The sequence below is a fragment of the Lolium perenne genome, chromosome 1 (assembly GCF_019359855.2).
Source record: "Lolium perenne isolate Kyuss_39 chromosome 1, Kyuss_2.0, whole genome shotgun sequence".
NCBI classification, from domain to species: Eukaryota; Viridiplantae; Streptophyta; class Magnoliopsida; order Poales; family Poaceae; genus Lolium; species Lolium perenne.
The window spans coordinates 165696929-165724663 of NC_067244.2; the positions used below are offsets into that span (position 1 = coordinate 165696929).

Below are 27735 nucleotides of genomic sequence, written 5' to 3' on the forward strand. Positions count from 1 at the left end.
GTTCGCTTGTTGCAGCCTTGCCGAAGCGTGGTGGTGAGATCTCCTCGGCACCTGACTCGAACGATGACGATGAATCCGAAAGATCGGAATCCACCACCGGTGTTCTCGACAAAACCAGAACCTCGAGACGATGCGATCCTTCTTTCCCGACGCGGAAGTAGAACTTTCCAAACGTCATCTCCATAGGCTCCTCCAGATGTGCATATGCATCCAAACGGGAGGGTGGGTGAGGAACAAAATCGACTAGACCAGTTTTGATATGTTTACCTCTATCCAATGCGTTGCTTGCCACCGAAGACGTCGACGATGTTGAGCGTGCCATCGAGATCAGCTCTTTGTCGCCTCTAGTCCTCACGGTCGGCGCCAATTGACAAGATATCAACTTGTCAATGCCTACAGATTGTAGACTAGGGTTTAGTTGGAAGTAGAGGACAAATAGATCTCGAAGGTTCAGCCGGAAAAGTACTCGACTACTAGAAAATTAGAGTTGTGTTGACAATGAAATCGGTCCTCTCTTTCTCCCTCGACCCCCCCTTATATAGGAGGTGGAGCCGAGGATTTTATGATATACAAGTTACAAAGTCCGGGAGACTCTTTGAGTTCGTCCCGTAATCGTTACAAGTCATTATTCCTATTACAACTCTATCGTTCCAAACTATCTCTTAATTGGGCTTCCGAACTTCCCAAACTTCGGGTCGTGGGCCTACAGTAAATCCCGGGTACCATCTTCGGCAGGCCCATTGGGATGCCTATGTCACTAGCATGCTAAGTCAAATCCTATATCATTTAATTTGCATCGTGATTCGTGCTAATCATTAGTTGCAACATAATTTGATGACATTGATTGAGAACGAAGTTATTAGTTCTCAGTCGACTAAGAAATAATCACACCCTTATGTTTACTGTTTACATGACCCTATTTGAGAGCCCTGGGCCTGCAGAAGTTTATACGAACCTGTTTGTCATATTCAATTCAGATGGGCCATTACAAATATACATGCACACACCACACAGGCTCGCGCACACCAAACACAGTTTACATGACAGAAATCACAACGTAGGACACCAAGAGCAAACCACACCACAGCATCAACAAGATGGCCAGCGCCGGTTCCTTTATTCACTCCATCACACACGGCACGATCACCACAAGCGCATCGACCGCTTGCATCTTAGCAGTTGCAAGGGTTGCACTTGCAGTTGGCACCGCAGCTGCAACCATGGCCAGCCTCGACGGACTCGGCGGCCTCCTCAAACTGCGCCTTGGCACGCCCAGCGCCGAGGACGACGACGGTGGCCTGCATGGTGGCGCCCCTCTTCTCTTCCAAGTCAGGGTACATCTTGCTGCAATTGGCAAAATCAAACTAATCAGAGCAGTTAATTATTCAGCAGAAACTTAATGTAGCTAGCAGGAACCTTTTGTATTTGAAAGAGAGAAGCAAATGCATACCCGCAGTTGCAGTTTGAGCCGCAGCCGCAGCTTGATCCACAGTTGCAAGACATCCTTACCTTTGCTGTAAGCTCACTGCTCTGGATGAAAGGTTTAGACTTGCTTTGCTTTGGGATGGTGAGCACAATGCTTAGGCTCGACTTCTGCACCGCTATTTGTAGGCGAACAAGTGTGTTCGGAATGGGCATTGTTGCATGTACACGATTCCTAGAATTGGTCATCTTCCCTCCAATGGCAATTTTAAATCCAACGTGTTAATTTCAAAGTATAGTTCAGTTGAGATATGGTTGCTTTCTGGTAAAGCAACAATGCGTAGTCGACTTCGCTTCCTTTCTAACTATGCAACTAATTAGTGAATGATATAAAGACCTAATAAGTACACTATTTTAAGTCTTTTTTTTGTATCTATTGACTACGGCATCTGCCTGCCAGCAAGAAATGGGCCTTCTTTGGTTGCCATCTTAATTTATTTTGCCTCAAAGGAACTAGTAGCTTCTAGATAAACTTACGTTTTTTTTTTCAAGAATACACCCTGTAAGGTGTACTAAACATATAGACGAAAGGACAAGAAAGCCCAAGCCATGTGTACCACTGCCAACAGGGGTGGCAGCTCCCCTACAACATCTAAAGCCTAATCTCCATCCCGCCATGCAAAAGGAGAAGGCTCGAAAAAATCCAAGGAGTCCGAGCGGAAAAGCCTAGCTACACGCCACCTCTGGAACTCCTCCCTGATCCTATGTCGAATGGCCGCCACCGTCGGGGTTGCGCCATTGAACACTACGTCAATCCTATGCCTCCAGATACACCAGAAGACCAGGATGATCGCTCTCCACAAGTGTCTCTGCGCCACTGGGGCAACGAAGCAAGGTCCACCAGTGCACTATCTCAGAGCCAGCGCCAGTCATGCACTCCAACTTGTTCCACCACGTCACGGGCGACCATGCAACCAAGCAATAGGTGTTGGAGCGTCTCCTGCTAGGCCACGTCTCTGGAGCCTATCCACCGTACAGACCCTGTTTCGGGACACCAACCAAGCGAAGAACTTGCAGATGTATGGCGCCCTCGAGCGCCAAATCTCCGAAGCAACCGGCAGCACCGTAGTCCCCGCAATATTGGCATACATTTACATATAACGAAAAAACAACACAATCTACAGTGTAGCGTGATGGAGCAACATCGATATATTCAGAAAAGATTTTTTAGAGTCAAATAACTTGATATTTGTGTTTTTTTTCTTATCTGATCATTTAGTCATTTACTGGGCCTTGAGAGTTTTGCCCCTTAGCAACCTAGAAAAAATAAAATCCCTGAGTAGTTGCCCACATGGCCACATGATAATGTTTTGATGGTAACACAAATCTGCCCTACTAATTTTCCGGTCATGAACAGAATATTGTTCTTTTTGTTGAGTGAAGGTTAATTTTCCGAAACACTCTATTCTTCCCGAAATTGGTCAATTCATAGACATCAAAACCTTGGGCACATTTGAGTAGGTAAACATATAGGCAGGCATGAGCTTAATTCAAACATACATAACAAACCCCGTGAATGACAACCATTTGTGGTTATGATTAGCCATCTTAAGTGCTATGATAATCAAAGGACACAATTGTTGAGATGAGACAAGCCAGTTGGAGGGGGTACGGGAGACGTGACTCCAACAAACTCTCGCCACTTCCCTTTTCTCTCTTCCATTGTAATCCAAAATTCTTCTTCTTGAGTAGATAGGAAATAGGAATGTCCGCACATTTATTGCATTTAGGACAATATTTTTTATTTGTCGATAATAGTTGTATTTTGATTATTACAAGAAAATACGGGAGCACTAGAATTTTTTATTTATTGATGTCTTCCAAAATCAACATGATATGTTTGTATTTTGTATGCATAAGGTGTAATTTGAAAAGGTATGTGATGTAAGGATAAGTCCAATGGCACGGTTATTATGTAAACTGTATGTAAAATATTGGTTGTGTAGCATTGGTTTTTTACATGTACTATCTCTGTTCCAAAATTTGCTGCATATAATTTTTAGTTAAACTTTGTAGAGTTTGATCATGTATAAACTCAAACATTTTAATCGTTGTAATATCTAATGCATACATTATGAAAATATATCTCACGGTGATTCTCGTAATATAAGTTTGATGTTGTAGATATTGATACTTTTTATATATATTTGGTCAAACTTCAACTTTTTTTGATGAAATTTTATTCGTAACATAATTTAGGACAGAGGGAGCATGTTAGAGTGCTCATTAACTTATGAGCTCTCCTTTCTGTTCGTTAGATATTGTGTACCACCAAGCATTTAGTAGTATTTCCATTCCAAGGCATAATGCTTGGTTTAAGAAGAGCGCATAAGTGCAATTGTGAAAACAAGTACACAAGAATACTTAATTTCAGGTAACAATTGTCAATAGGCTCGACTGCCAACCTGTCTGTTTTAGTTGTTTTGAGTTTTAACCGAGACAACAATAATGTATCACATCCAAGTCACGAGTATAAAAGCAAATCATTTTTTCAGATACACGGAAAAATTCAGGTGCAGTAACAAAGAATCCTTGGAACCTTTTTTGGCAGACAATCCTTGGAAACGTTTCGTATATGTGAAGATAATTAGGGCATGTGCAATGGTTGATAAGACTGTATTATCTTAACTGTGCCATGTAATCTAGATATGATGGTAAAATATGATGTACAATGGGTTATTTTTTAGTTTTATCTTTAGTACATGCTAAATATGTGGTGAGACAGATTGTGCTAAGAGATCATCTCTTAACTAAGAGAAGGCAAAGTCTTTTTTTAACTTTCTCTTTCCTCCACATCAGCATTTATCCTATGTGGCATTGCTAAAATATCACCATTCCACAGCGGGAAATATCTGATCTTCAGCAAGGCCCACATCCAGTTTAGAAAGAAAAGCTTTTTTTCTTAGTTTGAATAGGTGGTCCATACTAAATGAATTTATGAATCTAGATGCAAGCTGTTTACTCTAGTAAATGCTTCCCTTAGGGTGTGTTTGGTTTCCCTGGGCACCTTTGGCTTGAACCTGGGCACCTTTGGCTTGAACCTGGGCATCTTTGGCTTTCCTTATAGAACCTGAGCATGTTTCTGAACCATGGATACAGATTGCAAGTTTATAAAATAACTAGTTGCAAAAACTCAGGAACGAGGATACAAATTGCAAATTTATGAAATAGCTAGTTGCAGAAACTCAGGAACGAGATAGAATTGAACATCAGTGAAGAAAAAAGCAGCTCGTTAAAAATCAGAAACACCCACCGTGCAGTTTAATGAAATAATTAGTTGCAAACACTCATGAATGAGGAGACAGATTGCAAGTTTATGAAATAACTAGTTGAAAAAAATAAAACAACTCGGCAAAAATAAGAATCGCCCACCGTGGGGCTCGAACCCACGACCACAAGGTTAAGAGCCTTGCGCTCTACCAACTGAGCTAGACGGGCATGTATGCTGGAACATGAGCAGTACATATAACAACACGAACTAGATTCAACGAGAAAAAAGAAAACTCGATCAAAAAGGGAGATCGCCCACCGTGGGGCTCGAACCCACGACCACAAGGTTAAGAGCCTTGCGCTCTACCAACTGAGCTAGACGGGCATTTTGTTGGATACTTAGTCTATCAGAAAACCAACCTTGTGCACTTCTAACTTCCCAGGTCAACTAGCTTCTTACAGTACACTATCAGTTTATCATTAGTTCATCACCGTGTCGGAAAACCATAGCCCAAACTCACGGTTTCTCCAACAATATTACTTACTGACATGGATCGAACGGGCGAAGCAAGCAAGCAATCTCGTATTCCCGTCCCGAAGTTGGATGGATCCTGCATCCTGATGCCAAACAAAAGAGTAGATCAGGCCCGTAGAAGACTCACATCATAGACTGCAGCACCAGAGTCGTAGGCCGATATTCAGCTCGTCAGCCACAACAGTACGCTCCAAGTATCAGCTGGAGGAGACCGATCGGGTGCCTCATCCGGGCTTGGAGAAGCAAGCAATTCTGACCCGAAGTTGGATGGATCTCTTCATGGGTGGTGCCACTGCCAACCAAGCTCCATTCCCTTTCCAGAAAGGAGTAGATAAGAGCCAGGCAGCTGCAACAAAGATTGTAGACTGCAGCTAAGAATTCGCCTAGCCACAGCAGTGCTCCAAGGCTTGCCGATCGAAAGTTTCTCCCAGTCTGGGAGTTGGAGGAGCAGGAGGCAGGCAGACAGAACACATGGTGTGTGACAGGTGAGAAGAAAAATTCGCCGAGTGTCTCTCATGGTGTGAGACCTCGAAGTCAATCAAAAAATGGTCTCCGCCGGAATTGATGCTGGTCAATGTGGATGCTGCTATCTTCTCTCAGTCTACAAGAATGGGTTTTGGTGTTGTGATACGTGACCATCAGGGGAAGCTACAGGCAGCTAGTAGGGGCTTCTTTGAGCGAGTTCAATATCCTGAAATTGCAGAAGCCATGGCACTACGTCAAGCCTTGCTCTTTGCTAGAGATATTGGTGTACAGAAGATCATGGTAGCATCGGACTGCTTATCTTTGATCAACAAGATCAGGTCCCCAGGCTTGGATGAATCCAATGTAGGAGCTATTGTGTATGACATTAAGAACTAGGCTATAAAGTTTGTACCTTGTACATTTATCCATGTTAATCGGTCATGTAATGAGGCAGCTCATGCTCTGGCCAAATCGGCAGAGAATGATGTTAGATCATGTTGGTTTAATGAGTCCCCTGATGTAATTAGGACCATTATATGTAACGAACAAGTTCATGTGTGAATGAAAGGGCGCTGCCCATTACCTCATAAAAAAGGTCTGAGAGTTCACACATGGTGTGCAACAGGTGAGAAAAAAAAGTCACCGAGTGTCTCTCCCAGTTCGACCAATTCCACCAGATGTGAGACCTCGAAGTTAATCCAAAAAATGGTCTCCGCCACCGGAAGGGTTGATGCTGGTCAATGTGGATACTGCGATCTTCTCTCAGTCTACAAGAATGGGTTTTGGTGTTGTGACACGTGACCATCAGGGGAAGCTGCAGGCAGCTAGTAGGGGCTTCTTTGAGCGAGTTCAAGATCCTGAAATTGCAGAAGCCATGGCACTACGTCAAGCCTTGCTCTTTGCTAGAGATATTGGCGTACAGAAGATCATGGTAGCAATCTTACTGCTTATCTTTGATCAACAAGATCAGGTCTCCAGGCTTGGATAGATCCCCTCTAGGAGCTATTGTGTATGACATTAAGAACTGGGCTACAAAGTTTGTACCTTGTACTTTTATCCATGTTAATCGGTCATGTAATGATCGAGGAACTCGTGCTCTGGCGGCCCTGATCATGGCCATTATATATAATGAACAAGTTCATGTATGAATGAAAGGGAGTTGCCCATTACCTCAAAAAAAAAGGTCTGAGAGTTGGGAGGAGCAGGAGGCAGGCAGACAGAACACACACAGTGTGCGCGACAGGTGAGGGAAAAATTTCGCCCACCGTGGGGCTCGAACCCACGACCACAAGGTTAAGAGCCTTGCGCTCTACCAACTGAGCTAGACGGGCTATTTGAATGATGCAATTCCGACAATTTTAAAACCAATTTCTGCATCTCTAAGGTCAAGTTCTTATCGGCCTATGAATATACCACAGCCGAATTGACCATATCTACATGGAGATTACTTACTGACATGGATCAAACGGACGAACATATCTACATGGAGATTACTTACTGACATGGATCAAACGGACGAAGCAAGCACTTCCGCCCCTGGATGGATCCTGCATGATGGTGCCAATTGCCAAACGTTCCAATTCCTACCAATAAAAGTGTAGATCAGCCCAGGGCAGTGACAGCAAAGACTCAGATCGTCGATGCAGATGAGAATTCGCTTACTCCATAGTCGTGGACAGATATTCAGCAATGCTCCAAGTCTTGCCGATCGGGTGCCTCTCTCAAGCCTGCAGGAACGGGAGTAGCTAAACAAGCTCCAATTCCTTTTCAGAAAGGAGTAGATAAGGTGAAAGAAAAGAAATCGCCCACCGTGGGGCTCGAACCCACGACCACAAGGTTAAGAGCCTTGCGCTCTACCAACTGAGCTAGACGGGCAACTTGTATGGTAAAATTCTGGGAATGTCAGCAATGCTCCAAGTCTTGCCGATCGGGTGCCTCTCTCAAGCCTGCAGGAACGGGAGTAGCTAAACAAGCTCCAATTCCTTTTCAGAAAGGAGTAGATAAGGTGAAAAAAAAGAAATCGCCCACCGTGGGGCTCGAACCCACGACCACAAGGTTAAGAGCCTTGCGCTCTACCAACTGAGCTAGACGGGCTAATTGAACGATAAAATTTCGACGAACTAAAGAACAATCTCTGTATATCTAAGGTCCAAAGTCAACGAACTGGCTTGATCTTATCCACAGCCGAATTGACGATATCTACATGGCGATTACTTACTGACATGGATCGAACGGACGAAGGAATCACTTCCGCCCTTGGGACCTGGATGGATCCTGCATGATGGTGCCAAACAAGTAGCTTTCCAGTTCGTTCCACGAAAAGAGTAGATCAGACCCGGCAAAGAATCAGATCGTAGATGCAGCTAAGAATTCGCTTACTCGGACCGTAGTCGTGGACCGAGATTCAGAGCCTCCGTCCGCCGCATTAGTGCTCCAAGTGTTGCCGATCGGGCGCCTCTCTCAGGCCTGGAGGAGCGAGAGGAGGCTTTCCGATGGCCTGGCCGGAGTGGCTGGTGGCAGAGACGCCAGAGCACCGGAGATCGCCACGGCGCACGAGTCGCGCAGGTCGAGCCCTGGAGTCACGGCCAAGCACTGCGTTCTCGTGGTTCTGTCCGCTTCCGAGACGTTTCGTCGCGCCGTGCCACGAGACGAGATCGGAGCTTGTGGATAGCGCGAGGGATAAGAGAGTTCATGATGCTGGGCTCGAAACCAAGGGAGCTTCTGGGATTGGCCCAAGCGGAAAGAACAGATTGGCTGGGCTGAGGCCTGTTCTATCTGCGAAGGAAACAGGCCTGGTTCTGGGCTCAAACGATACTTGAGGTCCCTTGCATCGCTAAATAGTTGAAAATTGTAATAAAAAAAAGATATTTTTTCTATAGGTACATAAAATAATTTCTATAAACGTGCAAGATTTTGTTACTTATGTTGTATTTTGGGCTGCACAAAGATCACGAAATGTGGCTCCAAATGGGCATTTCAAAACTCGATTTCTGTATTCACATTTTTTATTTTTTGTGTACATCATATCTTTTTCGATAAAGGTGTACATCATATCTAACAAGATAATTCCATGAAACTATGATGACATACCAAACATTTATATACCTGTATTTTTTTCTTAAAAATATTTAAAGTGTAAAATGGGATTCTAAACTTTTGTAACAAACAGGCTCAGTGTAGCCCGAGCTCCATCCATGTGCGATTTTTCGCCCATTGTTCCCCTAAAAAAAGAACTAGACTAACCTGAATTTGAATTCAACAAGAATACTCTAGACCCTAACAAAAACAAGCTATGTTTTAGAGCATCCCCAGCCATCTACCCGACGAGGCCCCAGGACCGCGTTTTGTCATCCGGATGGACGAAAGCGGTCCAGTCGCGCTCCCGGTTCCTCGTTTTCGTCGGGATTAGGTCTTTCATCCGTCCGGAGAGCCCAGGCCATCCGCGGCCCCCTGGGAGCGCTCGGGGACTCCGGACGAAACGAAAGCGCGGGAAACGCCGAGAAAACTTCCCGCGCGTTTGGTGGCCCCAACTTGTCGGCGAGAGACACCGATCGTCGTCCTCATCGCATCGTCTTCCACGCGCTGTAAAAGCCTGCCGCCGGTCAGTATTCGCCGGACGCGTAGCTTCCACGTGGCGAGTTAATGTCGTCGCCTCGGTATCACGCGCGCCTACCTCTATTTATCGCCGAACTACCGCGTCTGCCCCGCATTCACCTCGCTCACCTTCCCCAAATCTTCCCCGATCTCGAACGAACCAGCGGCGATCAAGCAATGGCGAACGACGACGCGACCAACAATGGCTTCGGCCGCCGCTCTCTCCACCAATGGGAGGGGTGGTTCCTCCACATGGCGGGCTACCCGGCGCCGCCGGACTTCCGCGCGCCGGGAGGATGGAGACTAAGCGCGGGCGGCGTGCCATCCCGCCACCGTCGATGGGTCGGGCAGCCCTGGAGGCGGGGATAGAAGCAGTGCTCACCACTTTCACTGACGAGCAGCGCGCGGAGCCGCGCTTCTTTCCCAACAACTACGACTCGTAGACCGAGTTCTTCCGGCGCAGGTACGAGCGCGAACTCGCCGCGTATGACGGCCCTCCTCCTCCTCCGGCAAGGAACAACGCCGCCGGCCGCCGCCGGTGGTGGAGCGCGCCTGGCTGCACCCTCCTGAATGTGCTCGCGCACATCGAGGTGGGAACTACCCCGTCCTGGAAATGCCGCCACCGGAGGCGGCTACCGTGTCGCGCCGGCACGGTAGTTCCTGGATGCCGAGGAGGATGGCGCCGTGTCTGGGTCGAGGTCGGCGTCCAGGTCCAGCGGATCGACACCGGTATTCGTCAAGAAGGAGCCGACGTCTCCGTCGACACCGGCCTTCGTCAAGAAGGAACCGGCGTCTCCACCGCCGACAAGAGGGCGCAGCAGCGGCGCCCTCGTCATCCGCGACCAACCCTCCTCTCCGCAACGCGGGCGGAAGAGGAAGTCGTCGAAGAAGGAGGCCGCCGCGGCCGCCGCCAACCAGCTCGCCGAGGAGGAGGCCAAGCGCGCGGAGGACGCCGCGGTGGCGGAGGCGATCGCCAGGTCGCTGAAGGACCTGGTGCGCGCCGACAACAACCTCCCCATCGACGCCGCACTGGAGTGGTCCAGGCGGGACTGGGAGCGCCAGGAGGCGGAGCGAGCGGCGGTCGCCGGACACGCCGCCGCGCGGCAACTCGCGCCCGCGCCGCCGCACCAGCCACGGGAAGGAACGCCGCGCCCAGGGAGGTTATCAAGCTCAAGGAGAGCAGCGACGAAGACATCTACCGGCCGACGCCGCCACGCGTCGGTGACGCTGGCCAGGGTTCAAGCCGCTGGTACGAGGCGCCGCCGCCCCAGGACGCCGGCAACTCGAGCGACGACAACGACGACGGCGGCGGCGACTACACGGCCTTCTACCGCCATTTCGGCATGTAGAAGGCCGGTTTTAGTTTAAGTTTAAGTTATCCCATCGCCGAATTCAAATATATGTACGAATTCGGCCTATTTATGTACAAACTCGCCTCTATATATTAAATTTCATTAAATTTCGCTTATGTTTGAACGAGGTTCGCCCAATTTTGTCTGAATTCGCCGTATTACGATCAAAATACTTTCATCCATCCTAAACTCATGGCTGGAAAAATGGGTCTCTCCAGGCCAATTTTTACATCCATCTGGCGCTATTTAGCGCTGGATTTTGGCCTGGGAAGTCCCAACTGATGGAGATGCTCGACCGGGTAGCTATTCTTGCTTTACTTTCATCCACAAGCCGGGTTTGACTTCGATCGTAGGGTACATGATGAGATATCCGCCATATTCGGTGATCCCTCTTTTTAATGAAACCGTATGTATAATTTCGATCCACCCAACATGTTTGCTTTTCTGAAGACTACCCTACAAGGTCATGTATATATGCCCAAGAAATGTTGTAGTTCTAAATAGATATTGCACTGCTTATTGATCTTTACTTTGAGGCAAAATTTGTCTAAATCAACCAAGGATTTTTGTATCCGTCTCCACTCTGAGTAATTTTTTATAGGAAAACAAAAAAGTTCCTACGGATACGAACAAAAGCTAAGATCCAAACTACAAGATGCAAGTAGCGAGAGAGATATTGACATCTACATAACCTTGTAAATTCGCTAAGCAGAAGCATAAAAACACGGTCGATCTAGTCGTACTTTCTTCACGGTCCAATCTGATCAACGCCGCAAGCCCGCAATGTATATCGCCTCCTGATGTGCACACGTTCAGCTTGATGACGTCTCCTCCTTCTTGATCCGGCAAGGGAGGTGGAGAGGTAGATGAGATTGGATCCACAACACGGCGGCGGTGGAGGCGGTGCAATTTCTGCAGTGCTTCGCCTAAGCCAGAGTAGTATTGGTGGAGGTGGAAGAGAGAAGGGGGGGCTAGGGTTTGGGGGTGCAGTGGTGTGGCCAAGCACTTGTGGTGTGCCCTTGCCCTTGCCCCTCCCCTTATATATATAGGTGGTTGGATGGCCAAGTAAGTGAAGAGCCCAATCCCTCAAGAAAAAGGACTCCCTCCTTATATGGTAGGTTTCTGATAAGGAAGGGGAAGTTCAAAGATGGACTCCTCCCCACCTCCCACCATGGGCGCTGGCCAAGGGGTGTAGAATCCATCTGGACTCTATCTCCCAAAGGGATTTCGTCCATGGGGCCCCCATGATAGGTGGGTCCCATAGGTGAACCTTCTAGAACTTTCTCAAGAAATTCTAGAACTTTTACGCAACCCTAAAGTTGACTTTCCATATATGAATCTTATTCTCCGGACTATGCCGGACCTCCTCACGAGTCATGGATCCCATCAGAGACTCCGAAAAATTTTGGGTATCACCATAATTCAGATCTCACTAGTACCCTAGCGACATCAAACATTAATTGTGTGACCCTACGGGTTTGAGAATGTGCAGACATGATCTTCAATCAATATAATCACCGGCGGAACCTGGAAGTTCATTATTATTGCCACACATTCAACAAATATCTTGTATCGGTTGAACCACGATGTCAGGGATTCAATCAATCTCATATTCCATTCCCTTTGCCTCGCGATATTTTACTTGCCCGAGATTCAATCGTCGGTATCACCATACCTAGTTCAATCTCGTTCACAACAAGTACTCTTTACTGATATGGTAACACGTCGTTCACTTGTGACTAACTCATTAGTCACATGCTTGCAAGCGATATAGAATGTGCATTACCTGAGCGGGCTCTGAGTATATCTATCTGTTACGCGGATGGGAAAATCACACTCTTGATACATTACCACCTAACAAGTACTTTCTGAGATATCTAAGAGTACCTTTATGATCACCCAATTAGGAAGTGACGTCTAACACTCTCAAAGTATTCTTCCGGTACATGTAGTGACATAATCTCATGGTCTAAGGACAAGGTATATTTGACATAGGAAAGCAACAACAATCTAAAAAAAGATACGATCCAATTGCTTCGCTTATTTAGGTCTTTCCATCATGTCATTCTCCTAATAACATGACCCCATTGATAATTGACAACACATGTCTATGATTAGGAAACCTTAATCATCATTAACCAATGGACTAGTATCTTAAAAGCTTACTAGAGACTTGGTGTTGTTTACAAACCACACAAGTATTAATGTTTCCTCTTACTACAATTCTAGCATGGAGAATAAATATTTATCATGAACAATGAAATATGCAAATAACTTTATTATTATTTCCTCTAGGGCATATTTCAAACAACTTTATATATGCTCTCTTAATCGTATCTTGCACTATTGTGTGCCTAGTTTTTTTGATAGACGGTGAAACTACCAATACCCGTCTGTATTTGCTCTACCCCCCCCCCCCCCCCCCCGTACTTTGATCTAGATCGTTTGAGCTTTGAACATCCGCATTTTGGGCAATAGAAATCTCTTTCTGAGAATACACAATCCTTTTTCACACCTAATCTCGTCATGTGACTTAGGAGGAGTTAATTGTACCAAATGTAAGTAGAGTACTACTAGTTCCATTTGATCAAATTATATATGCTTTAAAAGACAGTATAATTATAGGGCCCAAGCCCAATTCCCGATGTCGTTGGAATGTTTGGTTAGTCATGTGGAGGAGTTTACTAGCCGGATTTTATTTTAGACACTTATCCACACTAAAGTTGTTTTAACAGTGTCGTTCGATTCTTGAGAATGCAATATATAAATCTTTCCTAGAGATCCTTTGCAGTGCATTTTATGCAAAAAAAAAAAAAAAAAGCATTCATTCCAATTTTGTAGACGAATTCTAGTGTTCTCCTATAGTGTGACTAAAGACCCTTTGATGGAATTTCCTATGGTAGTCAAATGTTTAGAACTGCATAGCATTGCGACATTTTTCGCTTTTGTGTATTTGTAACACCCTAAATCGAATCAAAGAGGCCGCGATGATTAATCCATTGCGTGGGAATGTTACACGAATACTACAGGCTCGTCTTTTTGTTCCCAAGGCATATATATAGGGAATTTCCGCTTCCTCATATGATTGAAATTCCACTAAAGAGTATCATACATTACAGAGGGAGCATCAAAAGTTAGCTGCTGCCGCTGGCATGCGTTGGTACTTAATTCGCTGTAATGGTGGCTGAAAGGCTGTGGAATCCACCAGCAGATGGCAGATTTTAAAAGCCCGAGATTACGCGCCTAACAACAGCCAATTAGTTAGGTTCTCATAATTGCATGTGATAGGCTGACAGTAGTTGGTTCACCAACGGAACAATATGGCTCCAGTTCTCTTTTAACAGTGGTTGGTAGCTGTAGGTGGTGGTGGCCCACGCTCACAACATTTGGATTTTCCTTCCTCTTTTGCTTTTGGTTGGCTATTTAAACCCCACCTCCATTAGTCCGTCGACAAGCATGGAAAGGGAGGGAGAAAGCAACAGAGCAATGGCCATTGTATTGAGAGGAAGAGATGAACAGATGGAACAACAAGAAGACGACCTCTCTTCTTCTTCCTCTTTCTGCTCCATGAGGCAGTGCAGGATTTGCCATGAGGAGGAGGAGGAGTGGTGTGCGGCAATGGAGTCACCTTGCGCATGCTCCGGCTCTCTCAAGGTACATACTTATGGATCATCATCTTGGCCCATCATCCATGTTTGTGGTTCGTTGCTTCTAGTTAACTAACTATGCTCTGTTCATGCATGTAGTTTGCTCACAGGGGATGTGTGCAGAGGTGGTGTGATGAGAAGGGGAGCACCCTCTGCGAGATTTGTCTTCAGGTTGGTTTTGCGTGTCAGCATATGCACTTCTTTTTCTTGTTGGAATTGTATTGTTCCTGGGCTAATTGTGATCGTAATCATCGACTATTGCTAGTCTATCCATGGAATGTGATCTTAGACGCTACTAAAATAAAGGCGTAGTCTTGTGGGCAAGGTGTCTACAAAGCTACCTCCTCCTAAACCCTTTTTGACGATTCGTAATCAAGTGTCCACATGTACATGAGTTTTTTTGTACAAGCGAAGCAATAGAAGTCTTTGAACACGAACAAAGTAGCTGTAGCCTTTTTTATGCAATCAACAGCTAGCAAGTGCAATGTCCTCGTGCATACTATCATCTCCTGCCCAACTTTTTCAGCAAACGGCCATGTTCTCAATTATACCCCATTTCATATAAAGTTCTCGTCATGTTAGTATTTTCTTTAAATTATGCTTTTATATATATATATATATATATATATATATATATATATATATATATATATATATATATACCTGATATTTAAATTATGCTTCTGTTGACAGAGATTCGAGCCAGCCTACACAATCCCTCCCAAGAAAACTCCGGTTGTCGAAGTGCTTGTTACTGTCAGGTAGGCCCCACCTCTCTCTCTCTCTCTCTCTCTCTGATACAAACAAGAAGCGGTTGCATTGTCAATTCTGCACTTAGAACCTGATAGGCTCATCCAATCAAGGCCTAGCTGGCCGGTATGATGCAGCGGTCTTATCTCCAGTAGCATAGCACATAGGTTGCCGTCCAACCAAAGCATACATATTATATTTATTTATTTTGAACAGGGCATACATATGATTAGGTACCACATTCTTTTCAGAACAGCAACTAATCATGCAAAATGATTAGGATGCTAACCACCAGGGGGTTGATGAGATCTGTCGTCATTGATCATTTTTAATGGTCGGACAGGTAGATATACACCTCAGGTCATCCTACGAGCTTAATTTCATCTTAGGCCCCACGAAGCAAGTAAACCTTCCGATCTAGGCTTAGGGACCACGGGGTTTTGGAGCAGCTCCCATCAATGTGCAAGATCCAAGCGACACTGCTGTAGGCAAAAGAAAAGACCAGTGATGGCTATACGGAAAAGAACGCGATAGCACCAAATTTTGCAAAAATGTGTCGCCCGATCGCGACATTTTCGTACAATTACCCCGACATCCAGTAGGTGGTAAACACAAACTGATTTTCTGTTATTCTGTGTTGATGTCGAGACGGAGAGAAGGGACAGACAGCTGCATACAACGATATACTGACCTGTACATGTGAGGTGTTTCTTTGCATTGGTGAGAGGTCTCCTGTCCTGTCAAAAGCGTGTGTCCAAACTCCAAATCACAACGAACCAACAATGTCAAAGCACATCCACCGCCAGTATCCAGCTAATGCTCGGCCCACGTCGTCAATCATCTTGCCCGCACGGCAGAGCAGAATGTTGCACTGGCAACCACCGGATGTACCATCCATGAACTGAATATTGCCTGACAGTGTACTTCCCAATTCTTGTGCAGCGATGATGAGGAGGATGATGAACATCAAGGAATGCCATACGCGGCATCCGACGGGGCAATGGACGGCTCGGATCGTGCCTATTTCTCCTGGTGCCAGTCTCTGACGATAACGGTACGAGCTGTTGGCTTGGCACTAAACCGAAGCGCATTGTCCATGAATTGTCGGTCTGGTGGATTCTGATTCCCAAAATTTATGTTAATATGCAGTTTACCATTATACTGCTCGTGTGGCATCTCATTGCCGTGGTGACAATCGAAGCCGCGGAGCACTGTGCGTTCAGCCTCCTCACGGTGAGCTCATTCATTGGCATGCTTCAAGCTGAAGAAAGAGATTAGAGTAACAGATCAGATGAAACTAACAACCAAGGGGTGTTGTTCTACAGATGTACTTCCTTCGGGCTGCTGGGATCTTGCTGCCGTTCTACGCTGTCATGAGGGTGATCGGCATGATTCAACACGGGCGGCGCCAGTATCGGTTGCAGCTGCTACAGGTTGGTCTTGGCTGGAAGCTTCTCATATGTGATTCCCAGGAGTATGATGCTGACTAAGAACGTGCTGATAGAATTGCTCTGTTTCTGCAGGAGCAAGGAAGAAGGAATGCATCAAACATGCACAGTAGGCGCAGCCAGGAGCAGCAGCAGCTTGTAATTAATGTTCACTGAACAATGTACATAGTGTATTGCAAGCGGGGAATGTTCAACCAGAACATCATTTGTAAACTATTCATATAAATATTTATATAGTAAAGTTGTACAGCAGATGCAATCTTTCTCAGTTCCATGTTCCATAGAAGCCTCAGAATCAAGGGTCAAAAAAGAGTGAAAATTAAAATAAAAAAAGGGAAAAAAAGGGCCATGTTCTTGTTTAAGTACTCATTTTCATAATTCCATATCCACATGCAATTGGTCTAAGTAAGAAATCATTTAAAAGGCACCACTGTGTTAACACTTCAAATACATGAAAAAAGAGTATTTAAAGGGGTATTTCTTACAAATCAAGTAGGAAAACATCGATGTATTCCATTCCCTCTCTGACACACAATATCTCTTTGTTTTGTGATTCACAATATCTGGGTTCAGAACTAAGCAGCTAGCTTGCATGAAGCTGTTACACTATCTTGAAGTGAATTAATGTAAGAGAATCCAGAGTTAGCCACCAGATGTATTTATTTAAATAATAACTACTCAGAGTTTGTTGAAGAATGGTAAGTACCAAAATCTAAACATATAAATTGTAGGACTAACAGACTAACAGTCAATGTCCGCTAATGCAGTTCCCAGAAAAGATAATATGAGTTCAGGAAAGATGTGAACCGAAGGGTAGAGTCATGTCATGCATTATTTTCCTTTTTTCTTCTCTCTTACCAGCCAAATGGTCCTGGAAAGATTAATCCAGGAGTAGTATGAACAGAAAACAAGATCTACACCACGACAGTTGAAAAGCGAGCATGCCACATATGCCAGGTTTAAATTTTGATTATGAGGATGGATCAGAATAAATAGAGTTCACCAAACATAAATGTGTAACAGTACTCATGGGAGCTAACAAACTCAACAGTATACGTTAGATAGTGCCTCGTACCAACCAAATACCAAGTTGGAACCACTCACCACATGGTACACTTATAGGGCTAGAATGTGTGGTAGTAGGAGATATTAAGATAGTGTAAGGACTCATTTAAAGCCAGCTAATCTGCACCATAGCATTTAGTAGAGAACAGAATAATGCAGATATAATGCTGAAATACCAACATCGAGATATTATAAAACCACCACATATCAGCCAAATCTCAGATCACAAGGTCAGCAGTGTGCCACATTGCAATATCAACAAAGCATCATCCCCACATAAGATAGCAGGTGGTCATCCACTTTCCAAGCTGTAGATAGCTGGAAAATTCCACCATTTAGGTAAAAGCCAAGGGAGCGATCAATATGATACACTTTTTTTCCTGATATGAAGCATTCGTCAATCATGAATTTATCCCATTTGTAATAATACACTAACAACAGAAACAAGAAAGAATCAGATAATTCATAGAACCATATAAATATCTATTGCTTAACAAAATGCACCGCACACATACATATCTCCAAATAATTAATGATAAATAATAATTCAGAAGTTGAAACTTGAAAGAGCAACAGTTGGGCAGTCAATAAACCGTATAACTTGGACAACTCTTTGACAGTGTAGACCATAAGTACATGACAGGTTGACCTGGAAGGCTGATACAATGTTGCTTCACGTGTAAGAATGCTTCTGCATGCTAATGGTTAGTGAATGGACTATTATACCTATCTAAAATTCTTGTTAACATGTAATGTGAAACTGTTCCTGTCAGAAAAGACCATAGGTAAGTGTGGGGTGCTTTACTTTGCAAAAGGTAAAGAATAACTATCTACAGTATTCTGACAGAAATTTATGACAAGATATAGTCATACAGAAAACTCCCTGAATAGATATATGCAGAAACATAGACGAAATCATACCCACAGGATTGACTATTGAGCATGAGACCCAAATCACCAATCTAGAATATAGCTCAATAAATATGAACCAGTGTACGGATCAGCTGGTAGTAAAAATATGTGGACGCTCATATTTGCTGCAAGGTAGCACTGCTGAAAGAACTTCAGCTAACAACATGACGACACCTTAACCATGCATTGTTGTTAATATTGTACGAGCATGTGTGCAGCCATCATCCAAAGATAAGTTGGTTATATCTCTCTGCAGAATTTGCAACAGATGTGCTCCCAAACAGCAACGTAAACTCGTTTGATGGTTTTTGTAAACTTCAAACTCAACAGAGAATAAATTGCTGGGTGACATGTAGCACTGCTGAAAGAACTTCAGCTAACAACATGACGACACCTTAACCATGCATTGTTGTTAATATTGTACGAGCATGTGTGCAGCCATCATTCAAAGATAAGTTGGTTATATCTCTCTGCAGAATTTGCAACAGATGTGCTCCCAAACAGCAACGTAAACTCGTTTGATGGTTTTTGTAAACTTCAAACTCAACAGAGAATAAATTGCTGGGTGACATCAAGCAGGTGTATGTAGCCCTTAAGTTCCAGCTAGCTCCAATGCCTAAACCAGCATAACAGCATCACACAACCATAAGAAGCAAATATATGATTGATCCATTAGAAGATCAATACTAGGATATACCTAGAAAAAATCACAAATGCATTTTTTTTGACAGTACAAATGCATCATTAAATGATGCTTCGATGTGCAGCACACCTTGGTTTCACAAACTCTAGAACTTGAGTACTATTTAACCATTTATTTACTGCATATTTTGGGTCTAAGAAGAGACATAATCTTTAATGAAGTGTTACTATACAACATCAGAGAAACTATAGCACCTCTTTCCTAAATAGCAGGAGCACTAAAATTCCAATCATCATTACAAACATCATAATCTTACAGCGTCCTGTCCCTGCTCACTAGTCTGATTAGGGACAGTTTGCTTGACCCGACTTCTCATTCTCTCTCCCCACTGATGGAACACGTTAAATTCATCAAATTTCCCTGTCTTCACCTTCTGAGCCAATTCAAACAATATGTCTGGCTTCCCAGCTTTGGAGAAATCTGCAGCAAATTTGTTGTAGTCTATCTGTGGAGCCTTCATACCTTTTTGAATCATCTCTTTGATAAATTTACATGCTTCCTCAGGCCTGCCATGCCGTATATGACCATTAAGAAACACTGTGTACGAGTTCCCATCAGGACAAATCCCCTTCCGATGCATCTCATCCCACATCGCGCAACCCATCAAATAGTTCCTCCCGCCAAGGAAATACGATTTCATTATCATGTTGTATGTATGGATTGTGGGCTCAAGCCCCTTGCTTATCATCTTTTTGTATATCCTTAATGCATCATCTGGCATCTTCCTATTGGTGAGCAGCTTAATCAGCGCATTGTACGCTCGGCCATCAGGAGGGCACCCCTTCCGTGTCATTTCCTCCAACATCGCCGTCACTCTATCCATTCGCTTTGCATTCCCATAACCCACAAGCAAGCACGTATAGGTAGCGACATCCGTCTGGCACCCACTCTCCTGCATCTCCTCAAAGCACCGCATGGCCATGTCCATCTTTCCCCGCTTACAATGGTCTCGAATCAGCATTGTGTAAGTCCTCACATTGGGGGGAGGCCCCTTCGCCTTCATCAGCTCGAACATCTTCACAGCCTCGGGCCGCCTCTGCCCTCGAAGCAACCCCTCAATCATTGTGTTGTGCACGACAACATCTGGCTTCATCCCCTTGTCCAGCATCTCATTCCAAACCCGCCCAGCCTCCACCAGGTTCCTTGCATTGCACCATGCCAGCATGAGCGCTGTATATGTGCGCAGGTCCGGAGTGTACCGATCACGCATTCTGCCGAACACCTGCGCAGCCTCCTTCCCCAGCCCCTCCTGGGCCAAAGCGACTAGCAAGCAATTGAACGATTCCACCCCATCATCAAATCCGTGCACCTTCATCATCTCGAACACGCCAACTGCATTCTTGATCTCACCAGCTGCGGCAAAAGACTTAATGGAGATCTTGAAGGCGTCCATGCACAGGGTACCCGTCTTCCCCATTTCTTGGACTAGTGCAACCATCGTCTCGAACTGCCTCGCCTTGCCAAGGATGTGCACCATCTTGCAGTAGGTGAGGGGGGTGTGCGCGAACCCACCAGATGCGGCGGCCCATTGGAAGAAGCGGCGTGATGGCTTGTGTGCGTGCTTGAAGCGGTCGAGGACGGCAAGCACGAGCGCCTCGGAGAGCGGCAGCGACAGCGCGGACAGCGCTGCCTCCAGGTTCGCGTCGGCGCCAGCGGCGATGACGTCCGCGATGGCGGCGCAGACGCGGCCCAAGTGCTCTGGGTCGCTCGACGGCGCCTGCGACGGCAAGTCCTCGTCTTCAGAGGCGGAGGAAGTGGAGGTTGAGAGGCATCTCGACCCAGCGAAACGGAACAGCGCGCTGCGACCCCATGCCGGAGACGCGGCAAGGAGGGAACGGGATCTCGCAGAAATTGCAGGCAGTGCGCGGCTGCGGAGCAGGCCCGCGCCTGATCCCTCGCCCCAGATGCTGTCTGCGCTAGAGTTCAGGTGTGCCGCGGGCAATTGTGGGGGGAAATGAGGTGGCCGGCAGGGGAGTGGCAGTAGAGGCGGAAGTGGACCGTGAGGGCGATGGAGGTGGCGATGAGGGCGAGGAGGAGGAACACCACGCAAGGGCACAGCAGCACCGTCGCCGCGGAGGGCTCCCGCGGCGGCGAGAAGGGCCGCGCCGGCGATTTGAAGGTCTCCATGGGCGGCGGCGGCGGCGGCGAGGCAAGCGGAGGTGGCGGTTTTGGGCTTAACCGCCATGGGATAGTGTCGGGCGATGGGGTGAGTGCGTGGTGTAGTTTTGTGGTCATCTCCACTGGGCTGGGCCCATTAAATGATTCTACGGCCTAACAGTTAGCCATTTTGCTGTTTCGTAAGTTGGGCCCTATTTACTGTGGCCGAAATCCACCTTATGAGCTGCATGCGTTTTTTTTTCGATGTTCTTCTAAAAAAATAGAGTCGCATGTGTTTTGAAGTGAAATTAAGAAACAGGGTCACTTTCGAGAAACAGGACTCGACGCTGTCTCTCCCTCTCCACCAGCTATAGTACCTTGAGAGTTGGCTTTCATCAGTCAGGTCGCTCAGAAAATTTCCCGTCAGCGATGCCGGTCGAAGGCAGCTAGGAGGAGACACCAGTGCTTTTGTACACATTAGGGTAGAAATAGCAGTAGGTCTTACTCATGTGTCGAAGTTCGGCTTCATGTCGGGACAACCACGTTGGACATGGCTGGTGCTTCATGGTGGTGTTCCTCCTCGTGGCAGTGCTGTTGGAGATATGCCCAAGAGACAATAATAAAATGGTTATTATAATATATCTTTGTGTTTATGATAATGTTTACATACCATGCTATAATTGTATTAACCGAAACATTGATACATGTGTGTTATGTAAACAACAAGGAGTCCCTAGTATGCCTCTTAACTAGCTTGTTGATTAATAGATGATTAGTTTCATAATCATGAACATTGGATGTTATTAATAACAAGGTTATATCATTGTATGAATGATGTAATGGACACACCCAATTAAGCGTAGCATAAGATCACGTCATTAAGTTATTTGCTATAAGCTTTCGATACATAGTTACCTAGTCCTTATGACCATGAAATCATGTAAATCACTTATACCGGAAAGGTGCTTTGATTACATCAAACGCCACTGCGTAAATGGGTGGTTATAAAGGTGGGATTAAGTATCCGGAAAGTATGAGTTGAGGCATATGGATCAACAGTGGGATTTGTCCATCCCGATGACGGATAGATATACTCTGGGCCCTCTCGGTGGAATGTTGTCTAATGTCTTGCAAGCATATGAATAAGTTCATAAGAGACCACATACCACGGTACGAGTAAAGAGTACTTGTCAGGAGACGAGGTTGAACAAGGTATAGAGTGATACCGATGATCAAACCTCGGACAAGTAAAATATCGTGTGACAAAGGGAATTGATATCGTATGTGAATGGTTCATTCGATCACTAAAGTCATCGTTGAATATGTGGGAGCCATTATGGATCTCCAGATCCCGCTATTGGTTATTGGTCGGAGAGAGTACTGATGACCCACAAGTATAGGGGATCGCGGCAGTCTTCGAGGGAAGTAAAACTCAAATTTATTGATTCGACACAAGGGGAGGTAAAGAATACTTATAAGCCTTAACAACTGAGTTGTCAATTCAGCTGCACCTGGAAAAGCACTAGTAACAGGGGTGATGTGAAAGCAGCAGTAATATGAGAGCAATAGTAATAGTAACACAGCAGCGGTAACAGTAATATGAGAGAAATGGCACCAGAAAATAGTTGATACTACTTCCAATAACATATAGAACGAGTATATGATGATGAGAGATGGACCGGGGTTCCCAGCGATCTACACTAGTGGTAACTCTCCAATAATAAGTGACAAGTGTTGGGTGAACAAATTACAGTTGGGCAATTGATAGGATTGATAAAGCATTAAGAAAGAACATCAATTCATTAATCATGTAGGCATGTTTTCCATATATAGTCGTACGTGCTCGCAATGAGAAACTTGCACAACATATTTTGTCCTACCAGCCGGTGGCAGCCGGGCCTCTAGGGAATCTACTGGATATTAAGGTACTCCTTTTAATAGAGTACCGGAGCAAAGCATTAACACTTGGTGAAAACATGTGATCCTCACATCACCGCCATCCCCTCCGGTTGTCCCGATTTCTGTCACTTCGGGGCCTTTGGTTCCGGACAGCGACATGTGCATACAACTTGTAGATACAATCTAAGCAATAAGTATAGAGCTTAAATCTAAGATCATGCCACTCGGGCCCTAGTGACAAGCATTAAGAATAACAAGATTGCAGCAACAATAACTTCACAAACTTTATAGATAGACTAATCATAATGTATCATCCATCGGATCCCAACAAACACAACACCGATTACATCAGATGGATCTCAATCATGTAAGGCAGCTCATGAGATCATTGTATTGAAGTACATGGGATAGAGAGTACCAACTAGCTACTGCTAGAACCCGTAGTCCATGGGGGAACTACTCACGGAGCATGATGGAGGCGGTGGCGTTGATGGAGATGGCTTCCGGGGGCACTTCCCCGTCCCGGCAGGGTGCCGGAACGAGAGACTTGTCCCCCGAATTGGAGTTTCGCGATGGCGGCGCCCCTGGAGTCTTTCTAGAGTTTCGTCAATTCGTACTGCGTTTTTAGGTCGAAAGGGGTTATATAGGCGAAGAGGCGGCGCAGGAGGGTCGACAGGGTGGCCTCCCCACAGGGGGGCGCGGCCTGGGTATGGCCCGCGCGGCCCACCCTTCTGGTGGCCCCCTGGCTCTCCTCCGACTCTCCTTCGGTGTTCTGGATGCTTCCGGGAAAAATAGGATGTTTGGCGTTGATTTCGTCCAATTCCGAGAATATTGCCCGAACAGCCTTTCTGGAACCAAAAACAGCAGAAAACAGGAACTGGCACGGTGGCATCTTGTTAATAGGTTAGTTCCAGAAAACGCATAAAAACATTATAAAGTGCAAGCAAAACATGTAAGTATTGTCATAAAACAAGCATGGAACATCAGAAATTATGGATACGTTGGAGACGTATCAGCATCCCCAAGCTTAGTTCCTACTCGTCCTCGAGTAGGTAAACGATAAAAAGAATAATTTCTGTAGTGACATGCTACTTACATAACCTTGATCATACTATTACAAAGCATATGAAATGAATGAAGTGACTCAAGGCAATAATCTATAGTTGCTAACAAATAGATAACATATAGCAAAACTTTTCATGAAGAGTACTTTCAAGACAAGCATCAAAAGTCTTGCACAAGAGTTAACTCATAAAGCAATAGATTCAAAGTAAAGGCATCGAAGCAACACAAAGGAAGATATAAGTTTCAGCGGTTGCTTTCAACTTTCAACATGCATATCTCATGGATAATTGTCAATATAAAGTAATATGATGAATGCAAATAAGCAAGTATGTAAGAATCAATGCACAGTTGACACAAGTGTTTGCTTCTAAGATGGAAGGAAGTAGGTAAACTGACTCAACATAAAGTAAAAGAAAGGCCCTTCGCAGAGGGAAGCATTGATTTCTATATTTGTGCTAGAGCTTTGGTTTTGAAAACATAAAGAGAGCATAAAAAGTAAAATTTTGAGAGGTGTTTGTTGTTGTCAACGAATGGTAGTGGGCACTCTAACCCCCTCGCCAGACAAACCTTCGAAGAGCGGCTCCCATGAATTATTTTTATTTTTGTGTGGAACTCCTTCCAACCTTTCTTGGCTAACCGAATCCTCGAGTGCCTGCCAACAATCTCATACCATGAAGGAGTGCCTTGTTATTTTAGTTTTATTATGATGACACTCCTCCCCACCTTTGCTTTCTCAAGCCATGGCTAACCGAATCCTTCGGGTGCCATCCAACAATCACATACCATGGAGGAGTGTCTATTTTTATTAATTAATTTGGGACTGGGAATCCCATTGCCAGCTCTTTTTGCAAAATTATTGGATAAGCGGATGAAGCCACTAGTCCATTGGTGAAAGTTGCCCAACAAGATTGAAAGATAAAACACCACATACTTCCTCATGAGCTATAAAACATTGACACAAATTGAGAAGCATTTTGAATTGTTTAAAGGTAGCACTCAAGCAATTTACTTTGGAATGGCAGGAAATACCATGTAGTAGGTAGGTATGGTGGACACAAATGGCATAGTGGTTGGCTCAAGGATTTTGGATGCATGAGAAGTATTCCCTCTCGATACAAGGCTTAGGCTAGCAAGGCTATTTGAAACAAACACAAGTATGAACTGGTACAGCAAAACTTACATAAAAACAAATTGCAAGCATTATAATACTCTACACTGTCTTCCTTGTTGCTCAAACACTTTTACCAGAAAATATCTAGACCTTAAGAGAGACCAATCATGCAAACCAATTTTAACAAGCTCTACAGTAGTTATCCACTAATAGGTTTAAACTACATGAAAAAACTTAATCATGATCTACTTGAGAGCTCAAAACAATTGCCAAGTGTCAAATTATCCAAGACATTATGAGGCATTTTCTGTTTCCAACCAAATAATAACAAGTGCAATAGCTTCCAACTTTTATCATTGAACATTAAAAGTAAAACGAAGAACAAGTGTTCATATGAAAAAGCGGAGCGTGTCTCTCCACCAAACAAGGATTGCTAGGATCCGAATTTATTCAAACATGAACAAAACGAAAATAAACACACAGACGCTCCAAGTAAAGCACATATGATGTGACCGAATAAAAATATAGTTTCAATAGAAGAAACCTGATAAGTTGATGAAGAAGGGGATGCCTTGGGCATCCCCAAGCTTAGACGCTTGAGTCTTCTTGAAATATGCAGGGATGAACCACGGGGGCATCCCCAAGCTTAGACTTTTCACTCTTCTTGATCATATATCATCCTCCTCTCCTGACCCTTGAAAACTTCCTTCACACCAAACTTTTCATAAACTTCATTAGAGGGGTTAGTACTCAAAAAAACTTGAATCCACCTTGGTCCTGTAGTGACACATTTCAAGAACTCAATAAAACATTAGCTACAGCTCTCCACGTCTAGAAAACCTCGCTTAAAGTCCACAAGAGACAATGCAAAAAACAGAGACAGAATCTGCCAAAACAGAACAGCCAGTAAAGACGAATTTTAAAGAGGTACTTCCGTTGCTCAAATCAGAAAACTCAAAACTAATGAAAGTTGCGTACATATCTGAGGAACACGCATGTAAATTGGCATATTTTTCTGAGTTACCTACAGAGAAAACAGCCCAGATTCGTGACAGATAGAAATCTGTTTCTGCGCAGAAATCCAAATCTAGTATCAACCTTCGATTAGAGGCTTCACTTGGCACAACAAAACACAAAACTAAGATAAGGAGAGGTTGCTACAGTAGTAAACAACTTCCAAGACACAAATATAAAACAAAGTACTGTAGCAAAATAAACACATGGGTTATCTCCCAAGAAGTTCTTTCTTTACAGCCATTAAGATGGGCTCAGCAGTTTTAATGATGCACTCGCAAGAAGTAGTATTTGAAACAAAAGAGAGCATCAAGAGGCAAATACATAACACATTTAAGTCTAACCCACTTCCTATGCATAGGAATCTTGTACACAAATAAATTAATGAAGAACGAAGTAGCAAGCATAAGAAGATAAAACAAGAGTAACTTCAAATTTTTAAGCATATAGAGAGGTGTTTTAGTACCATGCAAATTTCTACAACCATATTTTCCTCTCTCATAATAATTTTCAGTAGCTTCATGAACAAACTCAACAATATAACTATCACATAAAGCATGTTTCTCATGATCCATAAACACATAATTTTTATCAAGTTCAAGAATAGTGGGATTAAAACTTCCAAACCCACTTTTATCAATAATATAACAAGATGATTGATCAATCTCAAGAGATATGGGACTCATAGATAAAGTCAAGAATTCTCCAATCTCTTTTTCATTAGTAGTACAATTAATATTATCAAGTAACATAGGACCATCATCTAGAGATTTATCATAAACATTTGCTAAACAAAACTCTTTAGTACCATGCGTTTCGACATCAGGCACAAACAAAGCATTATCATAAGATTTATCAAAGTAGCATGGATTATCATAAATAACAGTAGCATAATTATTCTCACAAGTTTTACTCATAGGGAATATTTCAAGAGAATCCACAGGAACATAACATTCAACCTCTTTCGGTAAGCATGGAGGACAATCAAATAATGTAAGAGATAAAGAGTTACTCTCATTAGAAGGTTGGCATGGGTACCTAATCCATTCTTCCTCCTTTTGTTCATCACTCTCCTATTTTTTTCATCCAATGAGCTTTCAGGTTCATCAACTTCTTCTTCCACAGGTTCCTGCAAATTGTGAGTGCATTCTTGTGCATTAATGAGTCTCTCTTTATAATCAATGATATAAGGATTATCACTGTAACTTTCATTGAAAAAATTAAGGATAGAAGAGACATAATCTTTAAGGTCCTTACAAACAACACAAGTTTCATAATTCTTAACCATGAAGGATTCTATCTCGGAGGCTCCCATAAATAAGACAAATTGTTCTACCTCTTCGAACCCATAATGAATATAGCAATTCCGATTATAGTTCTTAATTA

The 27735-nt window shown here is 44.2% G+C and overlaps 3 protein-coding genes and 5 non-coding genes across 8 annotated transcripts; 1 reads left to right on the forward strand and 7 right to left on the reverse strand.

The window, feature by feature from the left end:
• Positions 1 to 944: 944 nt before the first annotated feature.
• On the reverse strand, positions 945 to 1667 carry LOC127311495 (metallothionein-like protein 1). The gene is made up of 2 exons (XM_051341933.2): positions 1451 to 1667; positions 945 to 1344 (listed from the first exon to the last, which is right to left on the reverse strand). Exons 1-2 carry the CDS (start codon positions 1636 to 1638, stop codon positions 1173 to 1175), a joined length of 360 nt encoding a protein of 119 aa, XP_051197893.1. The 5' UTR covers positions 1639 to 1667; the 3' UTR covers positions 945 to 1172.
• Positions 1668 to 4847: 3180 nt separating this feature from the next.
• On the reverse strand, positions 4848 to 4920 carry TRNAK-CUU (transfer RNA lysine (anticodon CUU)). The gene has a single exon. It is a non-coding gene; the product is annotated as a tRNA-Lys (tRNA).
• Positions 4921 to 5004: 84 nt separating this feature from the next.
• On the reverse strand, positions 5005 to 5077 carry TRNAK-CUU (transfer RNA lysine (anticodon CUU)). Its single transcript has one exon. It is a non-coding gene; the product is annotated as a tRNA-Lys (tRNA).
• A 1873-nt stretch (positions 5078 to 6950) lies between these two features.
• TRNAK-CUU (transfer RNA lysine (anticodon CUU)) lies at positions 6951 to 7023 on the reverse strand. Its single transcript has one exon. It is a non-coding gene; the product is annotated as a tRNA-Lys (tRNA).
• Positions 7024 to 7494: 471 nt separating this feature from the next.
• TRNAK-CUU (transfer RNA lysine (anticodon CUU)) lies at positions 7495 to 7567 on the reverse strand. The gene has a single exon. It is a non-coding gene; the product is annotated as a tRNA-Lys (tRNA).
• Positions 7568 to 7713: 146 nt separating this feature from the next.
• Positions 7714 to 7786, reverse strand: TRNAK-CUU (transfer RNA lysine (anticodon CUU)). The gene has a single exon. It is a non-coding gene; the product is annotated as a tRNA-Lys (tRNA).
• A 6301-nt stretch (positions 7787 to 14087) lies between these two features.
• On the forward strand, positions 14088 to 16751 carry LOC127311511 (uncharacterized). The gene is made up of 7 exons (XM_051341947.2): positions 14088 to 14292; positions 14385 to 14456; positions 14979 to 15046; positions 15978 to 16089; positions 16185 to 16268; positions 16361 to 16468; positions 16559 to 16751. The coding sequence occupies exons 1-7, from the start codon at positions 14095 to 14097 to the stop codon at positions 16637 to 16639; spliced, it is 723 nt and encodes a 240-aa protein (XP_051197907.1). The 5' UTR covers positions 14088 to 14094; the 3' UTR covers positions 16640 to 16751.
• Positions 16752 to 19108: 2357 nt separating this feature from the next.
• LOC127311519 (pentatricopeptide repeat-containing protein At3g62470, mitochondrial) lies at positions 19109 to 21376 on the reverse strand. Its single transcript, XM_051341956.2, has one exon. It carries the CDS (start codon positions 21346 to 21348, stop codon positions 19408 to 19410), a length of 1941 nt encoding a protein of 646 aa, XP_051197916.1. The 5' UTR covers positions 21349 to 21376; the 3' UTR covers positions 19109 to 19407.
• Between the last annotated feature and the right edge of the window lie 6359 nt (positions 21377 to 27735).

Coding starts and splice junctions, on each gene's coding strand:
- LOC127311495 (XM_051341933.2), bottom strand. CDS start 1,638: ATGCCCATTCCGAACACACTTGTTCGCCTACAAATAGCGGTGCAGAAG. Junction 1,345..1,450: donor GGCTCAAACTGCAACTGCGG/GTATGCATTTGC, acceptor TGCCAATTGCAG/CAAGATGTACCCTGACTTGG.
- LOC127311511 (XM_051341947.2), top strand. CDS start 14,095: ATGGAAAGGGAGGGAGAAAGCAACAGAGCAATGGCCATTGTATTGAGA. Junction 14,293..14,384: donor CATGCTCCGGCTCTCTCAAG/GTACATACTTAT, acceptor TCATGCATGTAG/TTTGCTCACAGGGGATGTGT. Junction 16,090..16,184: donor GCCAGTCTCTGACGATAACG/GTACGAGCTGTT, acceptor GTTAATATGCAG/TTTACCATTATACTGCTCGT.
- LOC127311519 (XM_051341956.2), bottom strand. CDS start 21,348: ATGGCGGTTAAGCCCAAAACCGCCACCTCCGCTTGCCTCGCCGCCGCC.